Raw genomic sequence first — 13060 nt, forward strand, 5'->3', positions numbered from 1 at the left:
CCATAAGACAAAGGTCCTCTACCAACCAGCCCCCACCACACAGCACTGCCCCCGATGATCCAAATCCACGATGACGCCTTGGACAACATGGACCATTTTCCATACCTCGGGAGCCTGCTGTCAACAAGGACAGATGTCGATGAAGTCCAACACCACCTTCAGTGTGCCAGTGCAGCCTTCGGTTGCCTGAGGAAGAGAGTGTTTGAAGACCAGGACCGCAAACCCGGCACCAAGTACATGATCTACAAAGTAGTAGTAATACCCGCCCTCTGATATGCTTCAGAAACATGGACTATGTACAGCAGGCACCTCAAAGCACTGGAAAAGTATCACCAACGTTGCCTCCGCAAGATCCTGCAAATCCATTGGCAGGATAGGCTCACCAATGTCAGTGTTCTCGCTCAGGTCAACAACCCCAGCATCAAAGCATTGACCACGCTCGATCGGCTGCGATGGACGGGCCACATTATCCACATGCCCGATACGAGACTCCCAAAACAAGCGCTCTACTCCAACACAGTAAGCGAGCCCCAGGTGGACAGAGGAAACACTTCAAGGACACCCTCAAAGCCTCCTTGAATTGCTCAACAGATGTTTACTGTCCATACTTGTAATTGGTAAGAACTTAGTGAGTGCTTACAGGGCACATGATATTATTTCTGTGGAGAACAAATATTAACCAAGACTGAATCCTAGCAGGGACAAAGATTTGGCTCCAAAAGTAGCTGTGGCTATGTTGGAGCCAACATTTATTTTCCTGACTGTGTGTGTCATTGATTGTTAGTATTGGAAACAACTAAGCCTGATTTATAAGGCGTGACTTACACACTCCTACGTGAGGACGATCTTCGATGTTGGGAAAATATTTCACTGATTTAGAGCACAAGAACATAAATGGGAGCAGGAGTAGGCCATTTGGGCCCTTGAGCCTGTTTCACCATTTAATAAGATCATGGCTAATCTTTTACCTCAACTCCACCTTACTACACTACCCCCAGATCTCTTGATTCCCTTAATTTCCAAAAATCTATCGATCATTGTCATGAATGTACTCAAAGACTGAGCATCTACAGCTCTCTTGGGTAGAGAATTCTATAAATTCACAACTCTTTGAATGAAGAAATTTCTCCTCTTCTCAGTCCTAAATGGCCGACCTCTTATTCTGAGATTGTAACCCCTAGTTCTGGATCCCCAGCCAGCGGAAACATTGTCCCAGCATATACCCTGTAAAGCCCGTTAAGAATTGCATACGTTTCAATGAGATTAGCTCTTATTCTTCTAAAATCTAGGACATATAAGCCTAACCTTCTCAATCTCTCCTCATAGAACAATCCCCTCATCCCAGGAATCAGACTTCGGGACAACTGAAAAAATCTTTGGCTGCTAATGCGCATAATAATTTAAGATGAAACTAAAACTGGCTCCAGGGTAATAGGCTGCTCCAATGTGAATTCATTGTTAACAGTTGATGAAGATCATTCAGACCATAAAGAATATTTAGTTTAGCCGAAGCTGAACTTATGGGTCCCGATATTTCTGGGGAGATGGGAGGGAGCAGGGGATAATGTCAGCGGTCAGGAAACCCATAAAAACAGGAAAGGCAGAGTTACTCAGTTTACCACATGGCAGCCAGCCAGATTGAAAGCTGGCTGCTGGGCGGGAATGCCTGTTGTACAAGGCAGCAAACGGGGACTGGAGAGGAGGGGGGGAAAAAATTGGGCGGGGGATGGGGGAAGACATTGGATCGGGGGTCGATTGTGGGGGAGAGAAGATACTGGATCGCTAGGGAGGGATTAACCGATTGCGGGAAGGGACAGATAGTGGCAGGTTAGTTTGGGGGACCGGGGGAAGCACTCCTGCTCCTCCTGGCCCAAAGCAGTGATGGAAAACCAGCAGTTCTTGCCTCCCTTCAGCTGCCAGGAAACCCGGCTTGTGGCCTTTACATCCACATTGTTGCTAATATCTTAGGTATGCAGCCTAACTTAAATATTATAATTACTGACCCACTTCGTGAGAGCAGGTTACTTTCCCGATCAAAACACAAGTAGGCACATCCACGGCTAGTTGGGACCGAGTTCCCCATTTTTAAGAATTCAATACCACCCTCCCCCCTGCCCCTTTCTCGCCCATCTGGGAGGGGGGAGGTTAAAATACCCTCATGTTGTCCTATGAGGAAGATACGTCTATTCATTATTATTGAACAAAATTAGGGCTCATGAGATTGAGGGTAATATACTAGCATGGATTGCGGATTGGTTAATGGTCAGAAAACAGAGAATAGGAATAAACAGGTAATTTTTGGGTTGGCAAGCTGTAACTAGTGGGGTGCCGCAAGGATCAGCGCTTGGGCTACAGCTATTCACAATATATATTAATGATTTGGGTGAGGCGACCAAATGTAATATATCCAGGTTTGTCGATACAAAGCTAGGTGGGAATGTAAGTTGTGAGGACGATGCAAAGAGACTTCAAGGGTATATAGACAGGCTAAGTGAGTGGGCAAGAACATGGCAAATGGAATATAATGTGGAGAAATGTGAAGTAATCCACTTTGGTAGGAAAAATAGAAGAGCGGGATATTTTTTAAATGGTGAGAGATTGGGAAATGTTGGTGTTCAGAGGGACCTGCGTGTCCTTGTACACAAAACCCTGAAAGTTAACATGCAGCTGCAGCAAACAATTAAGAAAGCAAATGGAATGTTGGCCTTTATTACAAGAGGATTTGAGTATAAGAGTAAAGATATTTTACTGCAATTATATAGGGCCCTAGTGAGACTGCAACTGGAGTATTGAGTACAATTTTGGTCTCCTTACCTAAGGAAGGATATACTTGCTATTGAGGGAGTGCAACAATGGTTCACCAGACTCATTCCTGGGATGGGGGGATTGTCCTATGAGAAGAGATTGAGTAGACTAGGCCTATATTCTCTCGTTTTTAGAAAAATGAGAGGTGATAAGAACATAAGAAATAGGAGCAGGAGTAGGCCATTTGGCCCCTCGAGCCTGCACCACCATTGAATAAGATCATAGCTGATCTGATCATGGACTCAGCTCCACTTCCCTGCCTGCTCCCCATAACCCTTTACTCCCTTATCACTTAAAAATCTGTCTATCTCCGCCTTAAATATATTCAATGACCCAGCCTCCACAGCTCTCTGGGACAGAGAATTCCATAAATTTACAACCCTCGGAGAGAAGAAAGTTCTTCTCATCTCAGTTTTAAATGGGTGGCCCCTTATTTTAAGACTATGTTTTAGTTTTAGTTTCCTCTATGAGTGGAAATATCCTCTCTGCATCCACCTTGTCGAGCCCCATCATTATCTTATAAGTTTCAATAAGATCACCTTTCATTCTTCTGAACTCCAATGTGTTTAGGCCCAACCTACCCTCATAAGTCAACTCCATCATCTCCGGAATCAACCTAGTGAACCTTCTTTAAACAACCTCCAATGCAAGTATATTCTCCCTTAAATTTGGAGACCAAAACTGTATGCAGTACTCCAGGTGTGGCCTCACCAATACCCAATACCCTATACAGTTGTAGCAGGACTTCTCTGCTTTTATATTGTTATACTCTATCCCTCTTCAAAGGCCAACATTCCATTTGCCTTCCAGATTAATTGCTGTACCTATATAATAACTTTTTGTGTTTCATGCACAAGGACCCACAGGTCCCTCTGTACTGCAGCACTTTACAATATTTCTCCATTTAAATTATAATTTGCTTTTCTATTTTACTATTTTTTTTGCCAAAGTTGATAACCTCACATTTTCCCACATTATAATCCATCTGCCAAATATTTGCCCACTCACTTAGCCTGTCGATAACCCTTTGCAGATTTTGTGTGTCCTCCTCACAATTTGCTTTCCCATCTTTGTATCATCAGCAAACTTGGCTACATTACACTCGGTCCTTTCATCTAAGTCATTAATATAGATTGTAAATAGTTGAGGCCCCAGCACCGATTCCTGCAGCAGCCCCCTAGTCACTGTTTACCAATCGAAAAATGACCCATTTATTCCGACTCTCTGGTTTCTGTTCGTTAGCCAATCCTCAATCCATGCTAATATATTACCCCCAACCCCGTGAGCTTTTATCTTGTGCAATAACCTCTTACATGGCACCTTATCGAATGCCTTCTTGAAATCCAAATACACCACATCCACTGGTTCCCCCTTATCAACCCTGCTTGTTACATCCTCAAAGAACTCCAGCAAATTTGTCAAACATGATTTCCCTTTCATAAAACCATGACTCTGCTTGATTGAATCATGCTTTTCCAAATGTCCCACTACTGCTTCCTTAATAATGGACTCCAGCATTTTCCCAACGACTGATGTTAGGCTAACTGGTCTATAGTTTCCTGCTTTTTGTCTGCCTCCTTTTTTAAATAGATCATTGTGATCTAATTGAAACATACAAAATTCTTACAGGGCTTGACAGGGTAGATGCAGGGAGGATGTTTCCTCTTGTTGGGGAGTCTAGAACCAGTGGTTCGTCTCAGAATAATGGGTCAGCCATTTAGCGCTGAGATGAGGAGAAATTTCTTCACTCAGAGGGTGGTGAATCTTTGGAATTCTCTACCCCAGGGGGCTGTGGAGACTCAGGGCTAGAAATTGAATTGGCTTACTGCCCGGTTTCTGGGCGGTATTGGCCGTTGAGGGCAATAACCAGGTCGGGGAGAAATTGCGAAGCTGAGTTACGCCGGCGGTGTCGAGGTACCGCTGGGGAGTGGACTGCTGGTGTGCACCATCCTCAGATTACCCTGGCACGATATTTGGCTCAGCGGTGATCCGTAGGTGAGTATGAAAAAAAACGTCCATGAGAATCAGCGGAGCTGGGCAGCAGGTGAGTAGCTCTGCAAGAAAAAGGTTAGTAATTGTTAAATTCTGTTGTGGTGATTTAGGTTAAAAGGGTCTTGAGACTGTTTTAATGATTTTTTATGTTCTGTTTTTTGAAACAATATTTTTAGTGTTTTTCTCCTCCTAGGCCCAACCCATATCCTCGGGGTAAACTTTTAGCGATTTTTTAATTTATCGCCTATTTTCTTTAGGAACCGCCAAATCGACCCTAAATTCCACTTTTTCACTGAGAATCGGGGTGCAACGCCCATTTTTTTTGCTGGGCGAATTTTTTTATTTTTTTTGTGTAAGTTTTCACCGGCAATAATCTTGGGAAGCTTAGTGGTGTTTTGGGCGGCAATCGGCAGGTTGTTAAGAAATTCTAGCCTATAGTGTTTTTGAGTATATTCAAGACAGAGATAGATAGATTTTTGGATATTAAGGAAATCAAAGGATATGCGGCTAGTGCAGGAAAGTGGAGTTGAGGTAGAAGATCAGCCATGATTTCACTGAATGGTGGAGCAGGCTCGAGGAGCCGAATGGCCTACTCCTGCTTCTAATTCTTATGTTCTTATGTTCTTAATCTTTGCTATATTGAAAGTCTTGTTTTTTCAGTAGTTATAAACAGGCTAGTTACACTTGATTAAGAAGTTAACATTGATTAAACGGGCAGAGTTTGTTGCTATAATCCTTTAGCAGGTCAAGGGCACTATAGTTTACTTTTATCTTTTAAAGTAGTCAATATAAATCAGAGAATTTAATGTTATTAAAGCAACAGGCCTTTGACCTATAAAATGCATGGTGTAGTGTGGTACTGCATCTTAGTAATCATACTAAGTTAGCAAACTGGGCATTGGGGGTAAGGATAAAATTGGCTCTAAGTCGTTGGCAAGGAGGGGAGAAACAATTCTACCAAGTTCCTGACTGCTAATTAGTGACTCCTGCTGAAATAAATGCACATGTGTGGATGTCATGTAAGGACAGGTTTGAACTCGCCTGTGTTCCTCCTAAATTACTGAATAGTATAGGTTCTTCACTCGGGTTTAAAAAAAAACTGGGAGCGGGTTTCCGGTGAGCGGTGGTTAGTGAAGGAGTATCAAACGTCCCTTGATGCCATCAATTGGAGAACCAGACTATTTAAAATCCCAGGTCTCATTTACATTTGATTGATGGGTTGTCCATGCAATCGCTGTGGGAACAAGAAGCCTGCCCACTTTCCGGGCCCCCAGGTACTTTAATGCTTCCATTAATATTCTATTGTAAGAGGTGAGGGCGAGGAGGGACATTCTGTTTCCCAGCAGCAGCAAGAGTATACACCCAGCCTGGAGCTGGCAGAGACCAGCAGGACCTGAATTGAATGAAGCAGATGCTTCAATGATCTGACAAGAGCAGCAAGGGTGAGTACAGCTCTCTATTTCTCCAACTCTCTGTGAACAATTCCCTCCCTGCATTACATTCTTCACTGCCAAATCACAAGGGCACGCTAGACCACCTCTCTGACTCATTCGAATCACATACACACAGTTAAGCCAGAGTTAATTACTTTCAGCATAGTGAAAGAAAGATTTGCATTTATTTAGCACCTTTCATGACCCAAAGCACTTTACAGCTAATGAAATACTTTTTGAAGTGTTGCAATGAAGGAAACACAGCAGCACCAACATGCACACAGCAAGCTCCCACAAACAACATGTGATAATGACCATATATCTATTTTTAGTGACGCTGATTGAGGGATAAATATTGGCCACTGGGGATAACTCCCCTGCTCTTCTTCGAAAAAGTGCCATACAATCTTTTAAGTCCAAAAATCGGCACCACCAACAGTGCAGCACTCCCTCAGTACTGCAGTGGAGTGTCAGCCTAGGTTTTTGTGCGCAAGTCTCTGGAATGGGATTTGAACCCACAACATTCTGACTCAGAAGCGAGGGTACTACCGAATGAGCCACAGCTGACACAGTAATGATCAACTTATGATGGCTAAATAAACCAGGTAAATGTTGCATCTTAAAATCTTCAGTGCCATCTCAACAAGAATCCAAGATAGACTTTTGAAGCAGAAGCAGTTAATTGATAGTCACTTACAGCACGTCAGATAATTCTACTTACTATCAGTTTGGCGTGAAGAGGTATCCCTTTCACAGGAAAACTCTGGAGGTGACCTAACAAATACTCACTCACCATTATTGTCAAACTGTGCTGAGCCTGAGCTTCATGATCCAGCTTTTCAGCTATGCTCAACTTGCCCATACTCTGGTCAAGCTGGAATTTACGCATGCTTATGGGATCTATACTGCTGTGGATGGTGTAGATCAACTTGTTTTTCTCATCCTTGTCAGTAGCTTTAATGTGCAGAATTTCGGTATTTACTATAGCATCCTCAGAAATAGTCACATCATAGCTCGGCTGGGAGAACACTGGACCATTGTCGTTGTTGTCAAGTATTCTTATAAACACCTGCAACTCAAAACAGGATAGCGTTAGAGGTTTAGCTAAATTTTTATAACAATGTGCTTTCAAGAATAAGGGAATTACTTAATTTCTGCTTCATAAATATTTATAATTGAACATTTTCTGCAGTAAAGGTGTAAGTAATTTCTGTATTTGATACTTAAGATTTTCAAAAATGATCAATGTTACCTGAAATCAAAAAAAAATCACAGATAAAATCTTAATGTTGCAATGAATGGATGATATCACTAAGTCCCCCATTTTATTCCTTCAGCATCCACTGCCAATGGAATCTGACTCTTCAATCATCTGTTTGCTCACATTGCTACTGACTAATCTAGGTCCAAACTGAAATACATCATATAATTTGTAGTCTATTGGTTGCTTCCTTTGCATAACAACTTAAAAAGATGAGGCTCATTCAGGGTATATGCTATATTTGATGGACAGCAGGAGAAGGGCTGTCGAATTGAGAGAAGAGGCGGTGAAAACACAGATCCTAATGTGATGCCCAGTCTCTCCAAAGAACATATGGTGATACTGTCCTGATCAGAAAGGGGTAGTATTTCATATTTTGTAAAGAAAAAATTAAAAATACTACTGATTTACAGATTGAATTATGTAAATTGCTATCTTTTAAGTTTGCGATTGAGAAGCAAAGATAAACTTATTTTTACAAAACTGTATATACTTTAGGAATCCCTTACAAAATAGCTAATTTAAAAATGAATACACAATGCTTAATAAAAAAAGTATTCGAAAAATCAAACTCAGACAATGTGAAAATGTAACAGGGCTTGCATCCTAGGGTCTTAAGAGAAGGGATAGTGGCAGAGAAAGTGGATGCATTGGTTGTAATTTACCAAAATTCCCTGGATTCTGGGGAGGTCCGAGCAGATTGGAAAACTGCAAATGCAATGCCCCTATTTAAAAAAGAGGCAGACAAAAAGCAGGAAACTATAGAACAGTTAGCCGAACAGCTGTGGTTGAGAAAATGTTGGAGTTCATTATTAAAGAAGCAGTAGCAGGACATTTGGAAAAGCAAAATTCAGTCAGGCAGAGTCAGCACGGATTTATGAAGGGGACGTCATGTTTGACAAATTTGCTGGAATTCTTTGAGGATGTAACGAACAGGGTGGATAAAGGGGAACCAGTGGATGTGGTATAACTGGACTTCCAGAAGGCATTTGACAAGGTGCCACATAAAAGGTTACTGCACAAGATAAAAGTTCACGGGGTTGGGGGTAATATATTAGCATGGATAGAGGATTGGCTAACGAACAGAAAACAGAGACTAGGGATAAATGGTTCATTATCGGGTTGGCAATCAGTAACCAGTGGGGTGCCGCAGGGATCAGTGCTGGGACCCCAACTATTTACAATCTATATTAACGACTTGGAGGAGGGGACCGATGTAATGTAGCCAAGTTTGCTGATTATACAAAGATGGGAAGAAAAGCAATGTGTGAGGAGGACACAACAAATCTGCAAAAGGCTAAGTGAGTGGGCAAAAATTTGTCAGATGGCGTATAATGTTGGAAAGTGTGAGGTCATGCACTTTGGCAGAAAAAAAATCAAAGAGCAAGTTATTATTTAAATGGAGAAAGATTGCAAAGTGCTGCAGTACAGCGGGACCTGAAACACAAAAGGTTAGTATGCAGATACAGCAAGTGATCAGGAAGGCCAATGGAATCTTGGCCTTTATTGCAAAGGAGATAGAGTACAAAAGCAGGGAAGTCTTGCTACAGCTGTACAGGGTATTGGTGAGGCCACACCTGGAATACTGCATGCAGTTTTGGTTTCCATATTTACGAAAGGATATACTTGCTTTGGAGGCAGTTCAGAGATGGCTCACAAGGTTGATTCCGGAGATGAGGGGGTTGACATGATGAAAGGTTGTGTAGGTTGGGCCTCTACTCATTGGAATTCAGAAGAATGAAAAGTGATCTTATCGAAACGTATAAGATTATGGGCGGGCTTGGCGGGATGTATGCAGAGAGGATGTTTCCACTGATAGCGGAGACTAGAACTAGAGGGCATGATCTTAGAATAAGGGGCCGCCCATTTAAAACTGAGATGAGGGAAAATTTCTTCTCTCAGAGGGTTGTGGATCTATAGAATTCGCTGCCTCAGAGAGCTGTGGAAGCTGGGACATTGAATAAATTTAAGACAGAAATAGACATTTTCTTAAACGATAAGGGGATAAGGGGTTATGGAGAGCGGGCAGGAAAGTGGACCTGAGTCCATGATTGGATCAGCCATGATCGTATGGCTCGAGGAGCCATATGGCCTACTTCTGCTCTTATTTGTTATGTTCTTAAGTTTTTATAACTGTGTAAAACATCAAAAAGCAACATTCTGGAGCACTGGTAATACAGTAGTTATTAAAGTCTGTCTCAACGAACAAATCTATAACAATATATTTGTGTTTTGAAAGTGCATCAGGATTTTTGATTTTTCAGTTTATTTCAGTATCGAGAACATGTTTTCATTCGGGGCTTTCATCACAAAACAACATTAATAAATTAACAGTATGACTTCAAAAACAATGAACAAGCTCTATGATATTGACAAAGGTCACAAAGAACAAAGAGATGCTGAATATGTCAGGATTTTAGTATGCTACTCAGGTTATATTCAAAAATGTCTTACATTGACAATTTATAGTAGGTTCAAAGAACAAAGAAATTGAATTTTTCTTAAAATGAGCAATACAGCAAATTTCGCTTTATATGGTATTTTGGGCTCTATTTTCGCCACCACTGATTTTTTTTGAGCAATCATATTTTGCAATTTTCCTCAAAGTTTGTACGCCGATGGCGACTGTCACCGCCGGTTTTTTGTATGCAAGAATTTTTTGGTGTAGGTCTGGTTGAAAACTGATTTCCGCGCCGTTTTTGGCCCTTTAACCGATTTTCGCCAACAATGATTTTTTTCAGAGCGGCGCACAGTGACCTTATGTACCGAACAGAAAGACCCTATGTTAACTTAAGGAAATCGCCACCGAGTATATTTCTGAGTTTTTGGAGCGAGGGAAGAAGTCAATTTAAAACACAAATTCATCATGATTTTGGCAGAGGGAACTCAGAAAATAACTCGGAAAGTTCATTTTTCTCACAGAATGTTTTTGAGAATGGGCAAATTGCGACCCCACCCCACCCCACCCCACCACTGAATCTCTGCTCACGGGGTTCCAGGCAAGGGTCGGAGGAGTGCCGGCTGGCCACAGAATCACTTCCTCGGCTGGGCACAAGCACAGGGGCTCAGCGCTTCTATTCCAGTTGCCCCCCCACTGGGCTTCTTTACAAGCTAAGCCCCGGGGGGGAGGGGGAGTAGCTGGAATACAAGCACCGTGCTCCTGTGTTCCTGTCCGGCCGAGGGAGCAATCCTGCCGGCATGCACTCCGAACTGTGCATCGGAGATGGCACAACACAGCAGCAAACATATGCATTTCGGCACAAGCTATAATTACAGTGCGTCGCATCTCCATGGAGATTAGTGTTACGCATGCAGACCAGGGTGTAGTCCGTTCTGCTAGGGCGTCACCGAGCAAAGGTGTGTGTGCTGTACTTCTGTAAGTCTCACAATAACAAGAATAACAAAGTTAAGAAGAATGGGTGCACATTTTACTATGCCTCATGTAAGAACATAAGAAATAGGAGCAGGAGTAGGCCATACGGCTATTCGAGCCTGCTCCGCCATTCAATAAGATTATGGCTGATCTGATCATGGACTCAGCTCCACTTCCCCGCCCACTCCCCATAACCCCTTATCCTCTTAAGAAACTGTCTATTTCTGTCCCAGCTTCCACAGCTCTCTGAGGCAGCGAATGCCACAGATTTACAACCTTCAGAGAGAAGAAATTTCTCCTCGTCTCTGTTTTAAATGGGCGGCCCCTTATTCTAAGATTATGCCCTCTAGTTCTAATCTCCCCCATCAGTGTAAACATCCTCTCTGCATCCACCTTGTCAAGCCCCCTCATAATCTTATACGTTTCGATAAGATCACCTCTCATTCTTCTGAATTCCAATGAGTAGGGGCCCAACCTACTCAACCTTTCCTCATAAGTCAACCCGCTCATTCCTGGAATCAACCTAGTGAACCTTCTCTGAAATGCCTCAAAAGCAAGTGTATCCTTTCGTAAATATGGAAACCAAAACTGCACGCAGTATTCCAGGTGTAGCCTCAGCAATACCTTGTGAGATGCAGTGATCGTGACCATCTTTAAAAAAGGGGACAAGTCCGACTGCGGCAACTACAGAGGAATCTCCCTGCTATCTGCCGCTGGGAAAGTTGTCGCTAGAGTCCTCCTCAACCATCTTCTCCCTGTGGCCGAGGAGCTCCTCCCGGAGTCACAGTGCGGATTTTGTCTCCTACGGGGCACAACGGACATGACCGTTGCAGCCCTTATACAGATCCTTCTTTGGCACTGTCAACCGCGAGGGTCTATGGAGCGTCCTCCTCCGCTTCGGATGCCCCCAAAAGTTCGTCAACACCCTTCACCTGCTCCACGTCGACATCCGTTAAATATGTATCCATTACAGACCCAATCCAAGTCCGGACCGAGGTCAAACAGGGCTGCGTCATCGTTCCAACCCTCTTCTCAATCTTGCTCGCTGCCATGCTCCATCTCACAGTCAACAAGCTCCCCAAGTGGAATTAAACTACAGAACTAGTGGGAAGCTTTTTAACCTTCGCTGCCTCCAGGCCCGGTCCAAGACCCCCCCAACCTCTGTCGTCAAGCTACAGTACACAGACGACGCCTGCGGCTGCACACATTCAGAGGCTGAACTCCAAGATATAGTCGACGTATTTACTGAGGCATACGAAAGCATGGGCCTTACGCTAAACATCCGTAAGACAAGGACCTCCACCAGCCTGTCCTCGCCGCACAGCACTGCCACCCAGTCATCAAGATCCACGGTGCAGCCCTGGACAACGTGGACCATTTCCTATACCTCGGGAGCCTCTTATCAACAAAAGCAGATATTGATGAGGAAAAGAGTGTTCGAAGACCAGGCCCTCAAATCTACCACCAAGCTCATGGTCTACAGGGCTGTAGTAATACCCGCCCTCCTGTATGGCTCAGAGGCATGGACCATGTACAGTACACACCTCAAGTTGCTGGAGAAATACCATCAACGATGCCTCCACAAGATCCTACAAATCCCATGGGAGGACAGACGCACCAACATTCGCGTCCTCGACCAAGCCAACATCCCCAACATTGAAGCACTGACCACACTTGATCAGCTCCGCTGGCAGGCCACATTGTCCGCATGCCAGACACGAGACTCCCAGAGCAAGCGCTCTACTCGGAACTCCTTCATGGCAAACGAGCCAAGGGTGGACAGAGGAAACTTTACAAGGACACCGTCAAAGCCTACCTGATAAAGTGCGGCATCCCCACTGACACCTGAGAGTCCCTGGCCAAAGACCGCCCTGAGTGGAGGAAGTGCATCTGGGAAGGCGCTGAGCGCCTCAAGTCTCATTGCCGAGTGCATGCAGAAAACAAGTGCAGGCAGCGGAAGGAACACGCGGCAAAGCTGTCCCACCCTCCCTTACCCTCAACAACTGTCTGTCCTACCTGTGGCAGGGACTGCGGCTCTCGTATAGGACTCATTCTAAGAGTGGAAGCAAGTCTTCCTCGATTTCGAGGGACTGCCTATGATGATGACCTTGTATAACTGTAGCAAGACTTCCCTGCTTTTATACTCCATCCCCTTTGCAATAAAGGCCAAGGTACCATGAGCTTTCCTGATCCCTT

General features: G+C 43.8%; 1 protein-coding gene across 3 annotated transcripts in view; it reads right to left on the reverse strand.

Annotated features, from left to right (window-relative positions):
* LOC139275058 (protocadherin Fat 3-like) overlaps positions 1 to 13060 on the reverse strand; it is a 941319-nt gene that overhangs the window by 214402 nt on the left and 713857 nt on the right. For all 3 annotated transcript variants that reach the window (XM_070891994.1, XM_070891992.1, XM_070891993.1), the window contains exon 8: positions 7024 to 7299. In XM_070891994.1, the coding sequence (XP_070748095.1) occupies positions 7024 to 7299 (276 nt within the window). The remainder of the gene's footprint in view (positions 1 to 7023; positions 7300 to 13060) is intronic.

This window comes from Pristiophorus japonicus, chromosome 10 (assembly GCF_044704955.1).
Source record: "Pristiophorus japonicus isolate sPriJap1 chromosome 10, sPriJap1.hap1, whole genome shotgun sequence".
In the NCBI taxonomy this organism is placed as follows: Eukaryota; Metazoa; Chordata; class Chondrichthyes; family Pristiophoridae; genus Pristiophorus; species Pristiophorus japonicus.